The 20908-nt window shown below is 43.3% G+C and overlaps 1 protein-coding gene across 2 annotated transcripts in view; it reads left to right on the top strand.

Annotated features, from left to right (window-relative positions):
- Positions 1-20908, top strand: part of agrn (agrin) — a 268493-nt gene that overhangs the window by 188021 nt on the left and 59564 nt on the right. For both annotated transcript variants that reach the window (XM_078254428.1, XM_078254429.1), the window contains 4 exons: positions 715-921; positions 11429-11650; positions 17567-17764; positions 18263-18463. In XM_078254428.1, coding sequence (XP_078110554.1) covers positions 715-921; positions 11429-11650; positions 17567-17764; positions 18263-18463 — 828 coding nt within the window. The remainder of the gene's footprint in view (positions 1-714; positions 922-11428; positions 11651-17566; positions 17765-18262; positions 18464-20908) is intronic.

Genomic DNA, 20908 nt, shown 5'->3' with positions numbered 1-20908 from the left:
TCCTCTATGGTGATCAGTCAGTCACACTGTTACTGTTGGAAACCACTGTTGGAAACCGCTCTAAAAAGCCGCTCTAAAAAGCCGCTCTAAAAAGCCTCATCGGTGTATATACACCGGTGTATATGAGTGATACTGAAGGGTTTGATGACTCTGGAAATGGGTTATAGGCTTAGGTTAGTCTATATCCACGACGTTCCACTTCCAGGATTGCTCCGTAGCCGCCAGATATTCCACCAGATTGCACTCTTTTTGGCTGGATACCCGTTACCTTCCCCTTTTTTTGTTTTGGAATTTTAAACTCCGGTGGATTTATGAGGACTATGGTTAACTGCTCTTCAGATCTCTGCATTATAATTGAGACAGCTAGCTAGACTATCTGTCCAATCAGAGTTTTCTGTTGCACGACTAAAACAACTTTTAAACTTCACGTTCCACCAAAACAAGTTCCTTCCCGAGGCTATTTTGCAGAGGCGCCGTGGCTTAGTGCCGCCCAAGACAATTGTGATTGGTTTAAAGAAATGCCAATAAAACAGAGCACATTTTTCTCCTATCCCAGAATGCTGTGTGGACTAGCCAGACCCTCCTCCGCAGCACTGTGGAGGAAGGTCTGGCAAAGTGAGACTAGGCTTAGGTTAACCCTAAATAGTCCTAAACCAGAATAGACAATCTACAAATCCTACATTGATTCCTTTTCTACCCATCTCCTTCCTCCAGAGGACTGTCAGGAGGAGTGTCTCTTCAACGCAGTGTGTCTCGTGGAACAGCTGAGCGCCCGCTGCTCCTGCGATCCGATCGAGTGTGACGGCACCTACAAGCCCGTGTGCGGCAAGGACGCCCACACCTACACCAACGACTGTATTCGACGCAAGGCGGAGTGTCTGAGCAAGACCCTCATCTCCATCAAGCACCAGGGGCCCTGTGGTGAGTGGAGCTGGAGGATGGGAAACAGGAGGTTTTAAACAAATACTGCTGTTTACTCTGAATCCTTCTCTTTTCTCTCTGATTGTTTTAATGCATATTCAATGTGCTTTTCCTTCTCTGTCTTCTAGGCTAACTGTATGTATGTCAACTGAAAAGTGTTTGAAATGGTTCGGTGATGCTCACTGAGGGGGTGGGGTTGGGAGGGTTGGGGTACCTCAAATGGCCAGAACGCGTGCGCCTGCCTTCCTTATAAAAAAAAAACGTGCCTTCACTTCTCCACTCGTTCACCTCCCATCCATCTCCTCATCCCTCCATCTCAAACACACAACCAAAAATGAAACGCCAACATCATGTTTCATTCATCCGCTCTCTGTCTTCCACTCCTTCTCTAGCACCAGTCTTCCACTTCGGTGGCTTTTGTCGTTTCTCTCCCCCCCCCCTGTCTTTGTCTCTTTGTCTTGTGTGTTGTTTTTCTTGTATAAAAAAGCTGCTCTTTCTTGTTTCAGTGCGTCAGTCAGTCTGTCTGTCAGTCTTTGTCCATGTGGTCGTCTTCCTGGCTGTCTGGCTGCAGGTGGAAAGTGGGGTCACCCGGTGGGCGACCTCATCAGGTGGATTCTGAGGGGTGAAGCCCTTCCCCTCGCTCCGAAAGGACCTAACAGGAGGGGTCTTGTACTGCTGTCTTTTTTTCCTCTCACTCCTTCTGTCTCGTTGTGTCATTAATGTCCTTTCCTTCTGTTTACCCTCCTGCAAAGATGTGATCCGTGAGGTTGGAGAAGTCGTGCTTTATTTCCTGTCTAAAAGCTTCTCCTGTCCCTACCTGCCTAACCACTGCTCACCACCGACTCCTTTCTTTCTGCATGCAGCAGTGCACGCCAGCTCCTAACCTCACTGTCTCCCAAACAATCCCTCTCTCCGTCATGTCATAAAAGCTTGCAACTGCCCGAGGAATGCAAAAAACTCAGTTTCTAACCATTTCTGAGCATACAGTAAAAGCTGCATTAGGGTCAGAGTTCAACTGCATTCAGTGGAATCCTTTTAAATCCCTTATACGGTATTTGATCCTTTTAAGCTTAGCTAAAACTTTAAAATTCAGGTGAGATATTAAACCACCTTTTGGCTAAGAAGGTCAAAAGACAGGTAGCCAAATTAGTGTTCATTATTGTAAATAAGATGAGTAATAGAGTGTTAGCATCCAACGTTAAAAAAAACATTTTCATTTAAAGTATTGCAGGGTTTTGCAGAGTTCTTGCTGGTAAAACTAAAGCCTACTACACACCGAGGCGATAATCGGCCGTCGGACAGTCTAGCGAGGTCAGTGACTCGAGTCTGTTCGGTGTGTTCCGTGCCGTCGTCCGTCCGAGGGGCCGTCGGCCTTAATTTTGACCGCTTTAACATGTATAATCGGTGGGGCGGGCACTGCCGGCAGTCGGACTCAAATGACCCATCTGATTGGTAGAGTGCTAACCTGGAAACGGGGAGCGGAATGAGCGTGACTAGAGTCTCTCAAAATCTGACGAAAATCTTTTAAACTGACCTTTGAAGACAGATTCATGAACTGCATGGCCTATTTCTCACTTAAAATGTTTTCAGTTATTTTAGTACGATATGAGATCGTATTCTGATCAAGCCGCCATGACGTCTTTGAATTTCCGGAGAAACCAGACCCACGTGACGCGTTCGTCCAATCAGCTGCCGGTTTTCATTATTGGGCGACAATACAGATTAGCGGCACCTGCTGTTATGGAGACGTATTACGTCCTGTCGCTTTGGTGTGTTCCGAGGCACTTTTTTGACCAACTCAGCGAGACTGATCAGCCCATCTGCCTTTTCTGCCGACGTTCAGCCGTCTGGTCTGTGTGTCTGGGCCTTAAGAAGCCTGCTACCTGAATGTATTGTAAATAGCTATTTGCTAATAAAAGAAGAATAAAGAGAGATGAAAGATTAAATAAGAGATTAATCAGCCTTTGAGTTTAGCTAATTGGGGCATTTTATTAACCTGCAGTTTATACCAAATTAAAAAAGCGACTATTGGTACGAATTCATCTGTTAGCTGCACACGCAGCTTAAACAGATGTGTCAGTTTGACAGAAATGATAAAATGTGAAAAACCCACTTGGCACTGGCACTCTTGTATTCAGGTTATCGCTTAGTTTTAAATGCCAGATTCATCCAAATAATATGCATTTTACAAACAATCATGTTTTGTTTTTCCTGACAAAAGTACATTTTTTAAAGAATGCCCCTTTAAATTCTGTAACAACCATAGCATATGCAGTCTATTTGGCCAAATGGTTTTCAAAGATGCTTTGTAATGCCTCATCTTATGTGAATCTCCTGCTGAATTAGAAGCATTTTTGCTATCGTAACCCGATAACCCAGCACGCATGATAAAGCCGCAGAAAACTCGCTTGTGCTGCTTGTTGTCCTGTTACCTTAGTCAACAAATCCCCACACAGCAGACAGGTTGTGTCATTTTGTCCAGAGTTGCTGTCTACATTTTTATTGTTATTATGACCGATAAAACAGGAGAGATCTGTCCATCCCCCAATACCAAAGTTATCTCCAGTTGTCAGCATCAGGAGGCACAAGCACTCATTAGCATCATTCGGCCGTCTGAGCTGTGCATAAATTAAGTAGTGGAAATGGCAGTGCGAGCTCTTATGCGTTTTGCTCTGTTTCATTATTTCTGGCAAGTGGTGTCTCGGTCCTACCCCACTTCCTCATTTGTTTTAGTTATTTTATTTCTTTCTCTTCATCCTTCCTCTCTTCCCCTGCGCATCGCAGCCATCAGCGACTTGTAATATGTTTCTTTAATGCATTTTTATTGACATTTGCATATTTTTCAAAACAGAGCGCCACAAAATGCCACCCCCACCCCCAACCCCCACCAGCCTTGATTCAGTTTTAATTAAACATCAAAAGAGGCCAGCGTAGGTGCCCACAGAGACTGTTGGTTTAGTTAGACAGATGATATGCATGCAAGGGGAGTGTGTGTGTGTGTGTGTGTGTGTGTGTGTGTGTGTGTGTGTGTGTGTAAGGCACATTTTAGAACTTTTTCTTTCTGTCCTCCTTCTCTGTCCCTCATGTCATTTCACTGTTTCTTACACTACTGTGTTAGTAGTAGTCCAGATTACATAGAGGTCCCTCTCTGTAATAGCACTGCCCAATTGACTTCAAATGTACATAATCCTGAAAGACACCCATAGGGATGCATGCAGTGTGCGTGCGTGCGTGTGTCTTTCTGTCTTCCAGAGAGCAATCAATAGCTCACACACTGATCAGGCGACAGGAACACACACTGTATACATTGTGTGACACAGACTTCTATTGTGCTCTATTGTGCTTGTGCTTGACAGTGACTGGCATTGTCAAAAGACGTCTGCACAATGGCTGCTGTGTAATCCTGGTTCAAGGCTTCAGACAAAATGTCATACATCTGAAAAGGAAGAGTTGGATATATTAAATTATCATTATTTGATAAATAATGATCTTTTTCTCAGTCTCATTGGCTGAGTGGTGCGTTGGGGCGGGGTGATTGATCGCACTGCCAGCTGTCAAACGGATGAAATTTTCCAGTTCCGGCACCGTCGTAAATCTCTTCTCATGTGGCTGACAGCGCCCTAATGTCACCCCTCCCATGTCGGCGCTCGCCTCCACAATGAATGGTCATGCAAAGTACCCACATGTCTATAATGTCCTGAATGCTGTCCTCCCCAGAACATTTTGATTGATGTCTAAAGCTAATGAATTTAGTGATTGAGAGACACCACGTGGTGTTTAGCTGATTGATTTACGTCCAGGCGGAGTCACAAATCTTTTGACAATACGTGAGCATGTGAAGGATTTGCTGGAAGTGAATCAGTGCCGGCTGCTGGGAAAGAGGGTGAATTGGTCTGCGGCCTTGGATTTTGAGATAGAATGTAAGAGTGACACTTATGGAGGAAGAAAAAGATGTTTGTCATTGCCAGAGAAGCAGCTGCTTACGCGTCTGCCGTTACAAGAGCATCCTGTGTTTAGGGTGCCATCATGATGATTGTATTGGAATTTTCATCACCGACTTCACTACGTAACTTTTACCATGTTGCTGTTCTCCAGCACACACACACACACACACACACACACACACACACACACACACACACACACACACACAGTGGTAGTTGTAACTATAGTCTCTCTTAGCACGGTATCTTGTCTCTCTAAACCATAAAGCTTCTGCTGGCTGTGTCTACAGTATCTCTCTAGCTCTGAGTTCTTTCATTTCTTAACTGACTTTTTTCTTCTCGCCTTGTGTTGTTAGGTACTCCAGCTGGGCCAATTTAAAACGTGGCTTCTCCTTTTAATGTCAATAATATCAGAGGCTATTATCTGCTCACCGCCTGCCCGCTTGACAAACACCTGATTAAAACACAATTTCATCTTCAAAATGCGTAATAACCTGCCTTTATGCATATGTCTGAATAAAAAGCGAGAAATCTAATTTATAACTGACTGTAAAGCCATACAGATTGTTTGGATGCATGGAACACAAAGAATATTTTTAGGCTTCCCATATGATGTCAGCACAGCAGGGTACCAGCACAAACTAAACAAGGAAGTGTGCGTGCAGTGTTAGATATTGTAGCAGATTTATATTTAGAGGACCAAGCAATGGAGGTACATTGGCACCCTAATGTTTTCAAAGGCTTTTATTCTTTCTTTCCTGCTTTTTTGTCTTTCTTTTGTCTTAGATTTTGGATATCATAATATAATAATAATAATAATAATAGAGTGTCGTCTTTTCCTGGTTTTAAAGGCTGTATTAGATTAAATTGATGTCACTGACTGGCTGTTCTATTATTTACCTTTACCCACTTAGTCATTAAATCGACATTTCTGATCATTATTCATAAAAAAATTTCTTTGTGTAAATAACATTTTGTCAAAGCACCAATTGTCAACCCTACAATCTTGTCGCAATTTCAACATTGAGGTATTCGGTCAAGAATATTGTGATATTTGATTTCCTCCATATCGCCCAGCCATACCATAGTTTTAACCCGTAAAAAAATTTGACTCAAGCTTAGTTTATAGTTTGTCTTCACATTCACAACATATGCATAATGAAACATCTTCAGGATGCCTTTCACATCGACTTTGACTTGAGAGCAAAAAGATTTTTCAAAACAATTTATAAGCCTGTTTTTTGTTTTGTTTTATCAGAAACAACTTTTTATAATGTTTTTTTTTTTTTTTTTTTTTTGCCCAAGTTTTTGCTGCTTCCTTCCTGCCCAGATGGTTTTTCCCTGCCATCCCTTTAAGTCAAGCTATTTTAGTGCATATTCAGTAGTACTTTGAATCAATGGAAGCAGTAGTGTGAGGTGGCTCACCACAACTCCCTGGAGCCTGTTGATGTACTGGCCTCACGTCTAGTTTTTGTTCAATAGGAAGAGAAGAGTTTCTAAATTGGTAGTTAGGCTGTATATAAAAGAGACATACAAGCAGAATTGTGGCTTTTAAGAGACTAGGATAATTCCGTAAAACCACTGAAACACACAGTTTGGCAGGCAAACTAGGAGTGAACAAATGAAAGAGCTAGGACAGAAATTCTTTATTCACAGTTCTTTTGTCTTTTCGTGTGCACACAGCTGTGTGTGTGTGTGTGTGTGTGTGTGTGTGTGTGCGCATGAGTGCAAGCGCAGAAAGACTCATGGAAGTGCGCGAGCGAGTTGCTTGAAATGTGTTGCCTGTCGCCTCCGGAGGTTAACACAAAATCACTCAGCGGCAGACACATTGTCATTGACAAAGAGCTCTGCAAAGCAGGAAAGAAAAATCAGTCACCTTAGGTGTCGAGACTCTGTGTCGAATATTTTTGCATTTGCATGTTTATTTGATTAGCATCTCTCGCGGCTGCAGTGATTGGACTCACAAACAGTCGAGGCGCTTGAGTATGTTAGTCAGTCTGAGATCACCAGTGCTGTTTGTCCTAATCAAGTTAATTAGAGGAAGTGCAGTGGGAGCCAGATTGACAGCAGCAAGGGAACGCCGGTCCACTTACTGCGGCCCGCAGGCTGTCATCGTGCAGAAATTGCAGAGAAATGTGGGTCAACAGGGTGCCAGAAGTTACTCGAGGCATTGTGGGTGTTGCACGCCGTAGGGCTGTGATCAACCACATAGTTTTTCCAATTTCTACATTTTTCATTTAATTTCCGGGTTTTTTTCTGAGCCCTCATTCTGTAGCTCCTGACTTGATTGAAGATGCAATAAATGTCAAGCATTGTCATTGGTTTTCTTTTGCGTACATCAGTCTGAGAAATAATTTTCCTGTGGCGCACACACCCCAATGATAAAATCGCTTGTTGGTTCAATGAGACGGTGTTTAGACATCATCTCACCTCTGATAGATACATGTCACAAGATCAGGGATCGCAGCTTGTCTTTCTTCCTTCCCCATGCTGTTTTTGCTTGTCTCCATTTTGAAGAGCAGCACGTTCTCAGTTGTAAATGCACAAAGAGGCTTCGATTCACCCCCTGCCTGTGATAAGTGTTCAGTGGTAGACAGACACAGCCCGCGGGTATGCCTTTTGCTGTATGCTAATATAGCTTTTTCTCTGCACCTCCCTTTCCCCTCGACTAATATGAAACCTAAATGTTTTTAATGGGAGGGAGGCAAAGGGAGTCGGATCAAAGCCCTGCAGGTGAAGAAACACAGAGGGTGGGGCTTGCTGCAGATTGGCTGTGCCCCATTGGGGTCCTATGTTGTAATGGGTTGCAGTTGGAGGTGATTCTCGCTGCCAGTTGGCCACTGCCAGCATCACCTGGATTACACTGATTCACTGCCCTGCAGAATACAGGGAGCGATTTGGAATTGCACACAGACCCGAGGGGAAAAAGTCCAATTAACATATGTATGAGCTGAGTGGAGATGGGGGGAAGCTTCGCCAAAATAATCTCCCAGCATTTTACCGACATGGTACGGGGGGTTAACTGTGTGTAACTGCTCAGTGCAGCAACCACACAATCACAGCCAGTGTCCTCCCGGAGCTTGCTGTGCCATCATGGCAAACGAGGGGCTGTTACACTGCATCCTCACCATTTTACCAGTCAGATAACACCACTAAGTGGGCAGTAATGATACTTCAGGAGGACAGGTATGCAGATTTCAGGACATCAGAGGAACGTGTCTTCTCTATTTTTCAACATGGCCGGCCAGCGCCTCTGCTGGGGCAAATTGACACAGCGTGGCCTAACCTGAAGTAATCCCCTCCGAGCCCTGAAGCAGCGCCGTGCCATTAAAATACCACACTAATTAAAATAGAAAAGTTACACGACGGCTGGCAGGAGAGGATACAGGCTGAGGCGACACCCAGAATGTAAAGTCCTCTCAACTGGCATCATGGTACAGAAACATAGCTGAATGCACACTAGCACAAAGCAGAATCCTTGATGAGAAAGAATTATTCATGTTTTACTGTTTCTCGTGACTTTTCCCCACTGCCACAGCAGACCACTCACTGCACCTGCTCAGCCAGTAAAACAATGCCTTGGCTACTCCGCTAATGTGTTTGGCACTACAGATTCATTCAACTGTCAAGCTAATTTTCACGTACTGTACAAATAGCTCTGTTTAAACCCAGCGACTTTGGTTTATTCTGGACCTGCCTGACAGAAACACTGATACATGCATGAAAAATATGTATTTAAGTGTCTGGGAGAAGACCAGGGAGAGAAAAAGAGCTGGAACAGGCTTGTGAACACCATCCCACAAGCCTTAGTTGTGACAGGCTGCCATTTCAAAGCTTCTGCCTGCAACCAAGAGAGAGCAAAAGACAGCTTTTTAACTGTGTCATACGATTTTTAGTCTTGGTTTTGTCTTGGTTTTTTTTCTTCTAACACCCTCTCCAGTTAATAAATCAGGAAGAAATTTTGCCCCCCAGAGGTAGAGGGTGATAAAAAAATTAGTTTTGGAGGGAAATTTTCTTTCATCTTTTTATGAAACAAAGAGAATGGGAGACTAAGGCGTTATCGGAGGCTGCAGTTGTGTTTTAGGAGCCTGTCCTCGGGAAGGTGGCTGTTGAACTTTTATGGAGGCCAAGGTTGTACAGTAAAGCTCGGATCACAAGCTTACGACTGAAAAGACATCACAGGGAATCAATTGTTTTTTAAAGCCGTACCAAATTAAGCAGCGTTGAATAGCTTACATATTTATGTGGCACCTCCAAGCTCTTTTGAAGTAGCAGCTACTTGGCAGCAAAACAGAAATCCATAGCTCTTTTCCTCCTTCTAATCTGAAAAACTCATCAAAATGCGAGTGACTGTGTCCGTGGTCGAGATATGAAAATATTTGTTTAATTACAGCCAAAACTAAGGAGGTAGAGAAAAAAAACAGTACATAATCCACTTTTTTATTTTTTTTATTTTAATAGCTATACCTCAGTTGCTATCATCATTTGGAAAGATGGTCCGTAGAATTGGATCTTAAGATGTTCAGGTGACATTGATCTTCATCAAACTTACCCCTCCCAGCGCCTCAATCAGAGTAAAACAAGCTAATTGCCTCTGTCTGTGTTATCAGTTGATCATTTACCCCAGCATCAGAGGCACTACTGAACGATTCTGAGCTGATAAATGAATCATGGGGCTCCAAGCACCACAAGCCACCCCCCTGTGATGCCATCTAATCCCATAATGGTCACAATAATGATGGAGCCATGGGTGGCATCATTACAAAGGGGCAGTTTCCATGACAGCACCCCCCAACCCTCTTTAACAAAAAGCTCAAATAAAAGGTAGACTAGAGAAGGAAGAAGTTTGCTTGACTTTGGGTGAAAAATGCACCTCTCTGAGAGCTTCTCATCAGAAATTATTTGATGCCTCTGTTTGCTTTTTTTCCACTAATCTGCAGACACACCCCATTCAGCTGAAACCCCTTTCACACAGAGATGGTCGCAATGAAGTTCTGCTGTTATGCCGGCCTTTGCCTATTCACACAGAAGCAAACAAAGGTGGCATAATGCCGCCCCAGTGTGTGATTTCAAAAAAGCATTCCGGGAGCAAAAGAGGCATAACATGAAACCCAACAGCATCAGTGTCTTAGTGTGTGTAAGCCAGTCCGCACTGTTAAATCAACCACGCAAACCCGACCGGACCCTCAAACCGCCAACTTTATGCATTATAGTAGCACAATTGTCAGTAGAGGGAAGGGCAGAGACGGCCGCAGCAACAGCTTTGTCCCTTCATGCCATTTTCGTAACTTTCACACAGACAGCGAGGCAGCTTAAAGGTGCAACAGTCCTGCCTTATACACGCTGTATGAAAGGGGCTTGAGTGATCCGTCTCTAATGCGTGAAGCTTCCCAAATGAAAATTACTATGGAGCCTGGCTATAGTCTCTTGCTTACTTTAGATATCAGAGTGTATACCATCCTACCTTAAGGCTGACACTTTTAACCATCAAGCCAAGCCCTCAACATTGACACACACACACACACACACACACACACACACACACACACACACATACACTGGCACCCTGTCTCAGTATACACAATACCATGTAACATTTTCATTGACACATGAAGCTGTAAAAAATGATCAAGTCAGGATGGGAGGCTGTGATGAAGAAATGTTCATAGCTTTTTTTCAGGTTTCCTCTACCTCATGATCAGGTTATACTGTATCAGCCCAGACTCCACCCAACTGCCGCTACCAAGAATCATACGTGCAAAACACAGTCCTAATGAAGTCTGAAGTTTTAATGAAGTCATGCTGGAGCTAGTGCATGAGAGAGAGAGACTGAAGCAGACACCTCTCTGTGATGTTCACATTTCATATCTGCCTCTGCCCAGGAGCTTGCCTTTTGTGAATTATTAAGCAGAGGGCTCTTTCTTCTCTTCGCCTGTTTTCTCTTTCTCCGTTCTCTACATTTTCTTTCTCTCTCTCTCTCTCTCTCTCTCTCTCTCTCTCTCTCTCTCTCTCACACACTCTTCCTCTTTTTTTTCTCACTCCTCCATGTCAGTTCAACTGACTTTGGCGGAAGCGGTGGCTCTCACTGAGATGCAAATGGCAGCTTTTGAAGGGGCACACTGGGAACGTCAATTAATCCAGGCGTTTGGTCGCCTGGAAAGAAAAAAAAGGCTTTGCAACCATTGTTCGTAGGCTGTTTCATCTCTATTGTGCTACAGGGCCATGTTTTTATCCACTGTCCTCATGCCACCGGATTGGGCGGACTCTTTAAAGATTCAGGATACATAAGAATAGGCACAAAGGCGAGGAAATGACATAGGAAGCTGAGGAAGTAGAGGTGTCAGACATAGGGCTGTATTGCATACTACATCATATCGCCTTTCCTCCCCAAACCTTTTTCTAACACAAAACCTGCAGTTCCCCATGTAGCTATGATCTAACTTACCTACCTGTCACCTAGCCCCAGACCTTTCTCCAACCTCTACTTTGTATTCTTCCTATCTACCCAGTTCAGTATATCTCTTCTAACTAAGTTCTCTATCTCTTGGTTGGTCGGCCTTCAGATCTCAGCATACCGAGCCCCTGCCTGGATAAGGTGTGCGAGCATGGGGCAGTGTGCGTGGTCAAGAACAACGAGCCGGTGTGCGAGTGCCCTGAGGCCTGCCCGCAAACGTCCGACCCAGTGTGCGGATCCGACGGCCACAGCTACGGCAGCCCCTGTGAGATGCGAGCGATGGGCTGTGCCCTGCAGAAGGCCATTCACATCCAACACAAAGGACCCTGTGGTGAGTGACCGCACGACAGTCACATTACACTAAGTAATTGTCATGAAATCACTATAAAATGTGTGAATTATAGCTCACAGGTAGGGAACTATCTCTCCTTGTGAAATATAATTAAGCTCAAATTAATTAATAGTGCTACATTACCCAAAGGCAAAATTATGATCCACAGATATTAACAATTATCACTTATGGAATTATATTCATAGTGACCCCCCCCGGGCTTCCCATTTATATCCAACAAAGTCAAAACTATACTAAATACACCAACTGGTCTTTTAAGCAATTTTCTTATCCCTCGTCCATTACTCTTCATCTCTTCCCTGCTGCTCTCCTTCAGCCCTTCTCTACCAACGCCAAGACTCCAATCTGCCTGTTTTGACCTTTAAGTAAAGATGCACTTTACTCCTGATAAAAGAGAACGCATACTTGTCTGTAATTGGCTACATGAGTCACTTGGCTTTGTCTTGCAGTGTTGGCTTACCAGCTAATCATTAATACACCAGCAAAAGCAGAGCTTCAAGTGGTAAAACTATTTTCAGATCCACTATGCAGGCACATATTGGCAGATTTCTACGGTTTGGTAAACCCACTTTGTGAATACTCTTGATGGCTAAATGCCATTTCCCATGGACTCTAATTGGTGATTGAGTATTCTTCCTTGTCTATAATCAAGCCATTCACTTTTCACACACACTGGGAAAAAGCTCAGTGGTTATCAGCCCCTTGGCCTGACTCTCAGTTACCTTATTTACTCCGTTTTATTGTTTTACAATAGATTTTTTTCCTGCATATTTTGAAGACCATAACAATGAAAATAAGTTGGCCTCTGCGGGTCAAGTTTCTTTGTACGAGCTGGCCTGATTGTTTTGTAAAATGAGAAGTTTCTTTCTGTACTGAGAAGATGACAGGGTTAGTTGTTGGAGAGGCCCTACGCTCCCTCTCTGCATGCCCGTGTATTGCATCTGTCATTTTTCCCTCCCAGCCTTCTGAAAATTGAAATCCAGCACAAGGATGTATGCCAACAGGAAATGGAGCGAGAGCGGTGTTTGGTCGGTGGGCAGGCGGGCTGACTCAATTTGGTACGCTGCACCGCAGGTAGACGGCAGTTCTGTTGGCCCGGGGTCCCTCGGCGGTAATGAATAGTCTTTATTTTAAAAAGCGAGAAGCAGAGCGAGCTGGTGGAGTGGTGGCTCTGTCTGTAATCCAGCACTATGGATGGTTCTTGGCTCCCAGAGGAAACAGGCCTGCGTCAGCGCAATGGTGCCATAAAAATGCTGAGGCATTGGCTTGCCAGGCGCGAACCAGCCGAGGAATGATGGCAATGATAATGTGGGTTATTTCTGGGCTGTTTGCACAGCTTTACTGGGCCTCATTCAGCACCATAACATCTGACTGACTTAAGCTATTATCTCACCTAATTATCACAGGCTATTCCCCTCAGTAATATACTATACATGTTTATGGAGCAGAAAGGGAGAGAGAGGAGAAGAACATATGCTGCTTTCAGGTGCTGTTGGAAGTATCGAAATTAAAGGTTAAAGGCATGAGCAACGGAAGAAACTGGTGAATAAAGTGAGATTTTTCTGTGCTATCCAGGTTGTTGACTAACCCCAACCCTTATAGTGCAGAAAAGCATACAAAGTGATGAATTATGTTTACCATTCTGAGCTGATAATTGGCATTACGTGTCTTAATTTGTTGCTTTAATGTTTCATCAAAACTTGAATTATATGCCACATTTTCATCTTCATATTCATTTTGCAACATTAAGTAGGTCTTTATGTGGTGTGATTCCAAAATAGCCATTTTTTTTGTTTATTGTTTACTGGCTCTGTTTTGTTATTTCCACCCAAATGCACTATAATGCGTATGTTGTCAGATTTATGGCTTCCAGACTCAAAAGTAGGAGCTTAAGGGAGGCAAGTGAGGGCAGCAATAGTTTAAGAGGTGCCACAATAGAAAATAACTGGGCATACGTGCTTTACTCTGTGTGTGTGTGTGTGTGTGTGTGTGTGTGTGTGTGTGTGTGTGTGTGTGTGTGTGTGTGTGTGTGTGTGTGTGTGTGTGTGTGTGTGTGTGTGTGTGTGTGTGTGTGTGTGTGTGTGTGTATCTACAGCCTCTCATGGGCCCAGCCATAATTTCATTTCCTTTCCTGCGGGCTTGAAAAATAGCAGTTATCTATATGGCTCAGGTGCAACCCGATATGAGTGACATTTGTTATTATTCCGAGATTTTTCCTCCTGCATTTGAGTGGCGGGCGACCTTGTAAGGTGGGCTGGCAGAGGTGCCCTCAGTTAATAGACCCCCCAGCTAGATATCAGTCACCTCAGAAAAAGGCTCATTCATACGGCTTTACCCAAACAGATGATAGCAGAGGTGCCGGAATCATTTAAGAAAAGGAAACAAATTCCCCTTTTTTTCTCCCACAGGTGTTTGAATTGATATACACAGTTGAGTAAGAAATATAGGTCACACCAGCAGCATGAGAGGGGTCTGAGAGAGACGGTGAATGGAGGGCAGAGGAAAGAGGGAGGGGAAAGTAATAAATGCAGGGTGGGAAGCAGATGGAGGTAAATAAGATGAGGAGGAACAGAGAAAGTGGGGGGCAGAGTTAATAGTGTACCGGCCAGGCAGGCATCGACAGGGGAGTTGTTATCACCCAGGCATGTTTGCAAGCCTTCAAAACTCTAACCAGCCTACATCTTTCTGCTTAATCCTGAGGGTAATGCTCCGCCCAATCCCGCTCAACAGCAATTCATTTTTTTCCCCAGTGAGGATATCAACAAAACCCTGCAAAGCTGGAGGGACTTTAGGTTTTTTTTCACCTCAATGTCTCAATCCTTCATGCTTTCAAGGCCACTTTTATACCAACCTGCCCCTTTTTCTTACTGTCACTTCCAAAACCACAAATACAACAAGAGAAGCTGTCACAGTACAAGAACAAACATCAGCAGTTCCCAACTTTAGGTCCAGGGGACTTCAAGGCGACCTTGACTAAATTCCAGCAAGTCCTCAGCAAGAGGAAAAAGTTTGCTTTGATTGTTGACATGGCAGGAAATACAGGTTGGTATCATTTAAGGACACATTGTAATGTAAAAGTAAATGTAAAGCATCTTTGTATTATCCTGTCATTAGTCTCGTATTGCCAGACCTTCTTCAACAGCGCTGTGGAGGAGGGTCTGGCTAGTCCACACAGCAATCCGGGATGGGAGAAAAACGTGCTCTTGTTTATTGGCATTTCTTTAAACCAATCACAATCATCTTGGGCGGCACTAAGCGCAGAGTGGAGCCACGGTGCTGCTGCAAAATAGCCTCGGGAAGGAACTTGTTTTGTTGGAACGTGTACATTGAAATGTTGTTTTAGTCGTACAACAGAAAACTCAGATTGGACAGATAGTCTAGCTAGGATTTACCCTGCAGAGATCTATAGGAGTTTAGAATTCCAACACAAAGAAAGCGGAAGAAAACATGACAACCCGAAAACGGACATCCGAAAAGAGTGACATCCGGTGGAATTTCCAGCAGAATGAGAGCAATTTTTCTAGCTGAAGAGGTTCTTGCATTAGTGGACATGAAAGTGAATTTGAATGAGATGAGACTTAAAGAAACTGTCGTAATGCCTAGCCTGCCAGAATCTTCAATTTAAAGTCTGAACATTTTAAGGTTGTGAAGTCTACTTTCAGAGAAAGAAATAGACAGTTTTTTACTGAAACTCAGAATTAGTGATGACAGACTTGGGGATGGATGAATCTGAGATGACAGAAAGTCGACATCTTAACATTACCAGTAATAGCAACAATTCTCCCTCTGCTTCTGGCTTTGAACTGAAGCTCCCCTCCTTTTCTGTCTGTTTTGCGATACGTGTTGTCTGGAGGATCAAGCACTGTGGAGAGCCAGGTGCGAGGGGCAGGCTCTGATAAAGAAGCAAGGCTGCTATCAGGACACAGGGCCCGATAAAGGACAACACTCACCACCGCCACTTCCTGATTTATAGTTGCCGTAACCAGAGAGGAGCCATGACCACAGCAACCACCATTTTTATATTTTATGTTTATTTATTTTTGTCACAGAAAACCCGAGCTATTATAAAGCCTCTCTTTATCTTTTTCAGCCAAAACCTCCAAACCCACTTGCAGTGTTGACCAACATTTGATCATTGACAATAGATTATTATTTAGCCTGAGTCATTGATTATTAAACTTAAAGTACATGGCCAAAAGTATATGAGTACCCCAACATTACACTCATTTGTGATTGTTAAACGCCTGCATTAATATGCAGCTACAGTATAACATCCTCCACTCTTCTGGGGAGGCCTTCCACAAGGTTTTGGAACCTGGCTGCAGGGATTTGCTCCCCTTCAGCAAACAAGAGCATTAGTGAGGTCTGCCACTGATGCTGAGGCCTGGCTTGCATTCGGTGTTCCAGTTAATCCCGAAAGTGTTGGATGGCTCTGTGCAGGCCAGCTCAGTGCTTCCACACCAAACTTGCAAAACCATTCCATGACTTTCTGCACAGAGGCATTGTCATGCTGAAAGAGGAAAGAGTCACCTTAATTGGAATTAAGGTGACTAGCCCAAATCAGCCCCAAACTAAAAGTACACATCGGTTGAACGGACACATTGATCCTGCATGCTCCGCTCATGTCAAATTTTAGGTATGGCTTCAAAGAAATTTGCCGTCTACTAATAAACAATATATTGCCCCTACAGGTAATATTCTGTTCTGTATTGCCATGTCCAGTTCACAATTAAGGCTGTCAATCCAAGAAGGGAGTGGATGCCAGCACTAGATAGAGAGATGAAGGAAATGAAAGACTGTTATGAGCAATAAACAGAATAATAATAATGTGGAATGTTCCAGCGGCCAGCCTCGCCTCTCTCAATTAGTGCTAAATCAGCAGCGATTATTAGCCTGCCCCTAATTGAATGTGAGAGCAAGCTGTGCTAATGCAATCCTCCAGGTGTAATTGGTGTCAGAGGGAGAGGCACATCTACTGCAAGCCCTGTCTGTATACGAGGCCTCGCGTTTGCTTTCTCATTTATTTCCTGTCTCTTGGCTTCTTCTTGGTAGTAGCTTCAGTCCTGACTCTACCCTCCCATATAGTCCTGATTGATGCAGTGCTGCAGAGATGGTTGTTCTTCTTGCAGGCTCCTATTTCTGAAGCGCTTTATGTTCAGTTATTTAATTTCAGCCTTAGCCTCCTCCTCAGATCTGTGCCTGAGTGCAATTCTATCTGTGGAGAGTTTTGAATTTTTTATTTCATTTCTCGGGTTTTAGCTCTCACACATGCATGTGAACCATGACACCTTTTAATAGACAGGTGTGTGCCTTTCCGAAGTATTTCAAATCAATTGAATCTGCCTCAGGTGGACTGAATGGTTAAACAGAATCTACACTCAGTATGGAAACTTTGCATCTCTGCACTTCTAGTATCTCTGCTGCTGCACTGCATCATTAAGCACTACACCAGCTGTCAGCAGCACAGCTTGTCAGGAAAAGACAACAACTAATCTTTACCAATTAATTGTTTAATGGCTGTTGTTCACACTATGAATGTTAAAAACACAGGAAATCTATGAGTAAATATATGATTACTGCATCTGTCGATTGCATCTGAGAACTATCTTTGAGCCGCAATAACATTCTTGATAGAAGCTGCTTTAATATTGACCAAAAAGTGCATAAATGTTAATGGTGTGCATATAGTGGTTTAGTTTGTTAATATGTACAGTAAAAATAATACAATATTGAAATGCATTGCTGTTAGGTATTGTGTGATACCAAAATATGAAAAGTGTAAAAGGGACTTCCAATTTCAGGGTATTCATTAGTGCCGACTCGCCACTGAAGTCCTGTAAAAAATACCTGAAACACACACACTAAGCCTTTGCCTTCTTCCTTATCTCCATCTAGATGAGTCTTGTGCCAATTGCTCTTTCGGGGCAATCTGCGATGCCCAGAGCGGGCAGTGTGTGTGTGCATCGGAGTGTGTGGAGTCCAACCAGCCTGTGTGTGGCAGCGATGGCAGCACCTACAACAGCGAGTGTGAGCTCCACGTGCGAGCCTGCAAACAACAGATGGACCTTCGAGTGGTCAGCCAGGGAGAGTGCAGTAAGTAATGCATACATTTATACTGTGTGCGTGTGTGTGTGTGTGTGTGTGTGTGTGTGTGTGTGTGTGTGTGTGTGTGTGTTACTTTTTTTGTTAACAGAAAATTAAGAATATGAAGGATTCTTGGCATAAGCATGAATTCCGGGTGATCTGAGATTAAGTAAAATGCGTGATATTCATAGGTAAAACCATTGAAATGTTTTTTTATTTTTATGGATAAAACACACCGAGATGCATGGAGTTCTTTTACTCTAGCTCTTAATTACATGTGGACAGATGGAGAATTACTAAGGGAACATGTATATGTCTGTTTTAAGAGAGGGAAATATAACAAGAGGAAGTGACATCCATGGAAATTAGTAAAGGACCAGAGCAATCTCATTTAAGTATATAATCCAAAGATGCATTTTAAGGTAAGGTGTGAATGAAATCCATCAAACCAACTCCATGAATTTTTCCTTTTTTCTTTTTGCTTTGACCCATCGTGCACCGATTTAGAAACATGTGGCAGCACTGTCTGTGCCTGGGGTGCCCGGTGTGTCCAGAATAAGTGTGAGTGCCCACAGTGCTCAGGCGAGGCCTTCTCCCCAGTGTGTGGAAGTGATGGCACCACCTATAACAATGAGTGTGAGCTCCGCACGTCCACCTGCATGCAGAAGAGGAGAATTGATGTGGCGAAGCCTGGCAGCTGTGATGAAGGTAGGAAAATTGACTTTGAAAGGTGTGATCATGTTGACCAATCGGCCATTGAAATGGTGTAATCATCTTTATCAACTGACCTGTGGTACCGTATCCAGTCATCTGTGGATTTTCATAATGGTTGCAAATGCCACCAGCAGCATGCCAACCGGTTAACTTGGCAAAAAGATGAAGGGAAAGTTATACTGCGTGTCCATCAACAAAACCAATTACAGGGACAGAAATTACTTCTGGGTGATTGAGTTCAGGTCAGCTGCATATTTTTATGCTTTGGCTGTCTTGTTTTTCTTTTTTTTTTATAAGTGCATCGCTTATACTTATTTTCTTATACTTTATTTCTCCTTCTACCGCTCAAATAGTTCTTTATTTACTTCTCCTCCAGATAGGCTCATATTTATTTGTAATCAACCCTATTTGATTATATCTGATCATATTTTAGTAAGAAGCCTCCCTGTTTTTTTGTCTGCTTTTTCTCTTATTTGATGCAGGTGCAGTTCACTGTTTATGATCTAGGATCTTCCCTCATTTTATGTCTCAATAGATTCAAATTATTGTTGGTCCTACTTGCATTCAGTGTTAAGCTACTGTCAGTGAAACTCAACACTTCTTGCACAGATGTTAGAAGCCTTAAAGGCATACAACTTTTTTTTCTAGTAGGCTAGTGTTAAGTTCCACTGACAGTAGAACAAAAGAATAGAAAAGTACAAGTGATTGAAGTATATCAGTGAATGAGAACAGGGGTTCACATGAACATTTTCCTCAATCTACCATATGAAATGAAATTTCGCTCTGCTTTTATCAGGGGTTTGTGTGGGCTTTTATTTGAGAATTTACAGTATACATTTTATCGAGCCCTTCTATCCAATTATGCTTTTAAGTGTGTGACCGATGGCTCTTAATGTGAGTATCCCGGATTTCTACGCCTGTAGCTCTGTTGTTCCACCACATTCTGAATAAATGAGATCTAATTCACCGTGCAAATCATGTCTTGATCAGCGCTGACAGACCAAGGCAGGATATCAAAAGTCTTTCGCTCGGCCCCCGTCTTGGGGACAACTCTGGAGGGAGCAACATGCCAACCTCTGGTTGTCATGCAGATGGCTGCGATGCCGCTCCCCCGTGGCGGGTGGGTCGTCACAGTGAAAATAGTCATACTCTGACAAGGTGTGAAGGGGAACAGATTACACCTGCCAGCAATGAATAAAAAGAGGGGGTGGCTGGAGGACAGAGCAAATAAAGATGAGAGGAATCCTCTTCCGTTTTGATTGCTAGCCAGAGGTGTTTCTTTCTTTTCTTTTCTTTTCATTGTCTACCGAATTGGCCCTGGGCCTGTGAGGTGAATTGTGCCGCCAAAGCTTCTTGTGGTCGATTTAACATCATTTCATTGACTGAGACGGCTGACCTTTTTTGTATGTAGAGCATGAAGAAATGTGAAACTGTATGCCCATGATGCAGACTCACTGTCACCACACACACACACACACACACGTACATACACACACGTACATCTACACAAACTGTCTTAATTCTGTTGTCTTCAGGCAGAAATGCTCTCTTCTTCTGATCCGATACTCTTTGATTCAAAGGAAACCATCCGGCCTATACAATAGAATCTTTTTTTTTCGCTCCCTGCCATCCCACCCACTCATGTCTCTCTCTCCATTTTGCACTCTTCTCCTTCAAAATTGTGCCTCTCGACAAAAGGGGCACCGATGCTTTCACAGATAGGGGTGGAAATGGGATTGTCTGCAATCGATAAATTTCACCCTAGGGGTGAATTCTCCAGGCTCTGTCCCCGCTCTTTTCAGCCCCCTCAAATCTGACCCAGACCCTCCACATGATGTCTAGTGTGATTGTAAAACCAAAGTTGCTGTTTTTCCCCTTGATATATCTGTTTGGGAGCAACTTGGTAGCCGAGTGGTTACAGTGCATGTCATTTAACCGCAGAGTCTGTGGTAGTGTTTGGCCTTGTGACCTTTGTTGAATGCCGTACCTGTCTCTCGCTCCGCGATTTCTACACTGTCCTCTGTCAAATAAAGGGGAATTAATGCCAAAAAATATACTGTATATATATATCTGTGTTTGGCTGTGAGATGCTTCTCTTTAGCTACATACCGTAAAGAGGATTTGTTGTTGATATACTGTATTTGTTGTTGATATATTTATCCCCACCTAGATGTGTGGTACATTTTGGCAAAACAACAATAATAGTAATAGTAATAAATTGTATATATTGCATATTACAGCAGTCTGTCACAATATATAAAACCAAAGACTACTGTATTTTCTGGCTCTATTGTAGACAGCAGCAAAGCTCTACATCACAGGTGTGCACAAGTCCCCATTTCATACTTCATATCTAAGATAAGCCTGGAGAGGAAGGGAACATATGATTTATTTGCTTACGTAGACCTGACTTAAAAACCATCCTCATTAGTCTTGCTG

Source organism: Sander vitreus, chromosome 7 (genome assembly GCF_031162955.1).
Source record: "Sander vitreus isolate 19-12246 chromosome 7, sanVit1, whole genome shotgun sequence".
NCBI lineage: Eukaryota > Metazoa > Chordata > Actinopteri > Perciformes > Percidae > Sander > Sander vitreus.
This window is presented reverse-complemented; position numbering and strand designations above follow the sequence as displayed.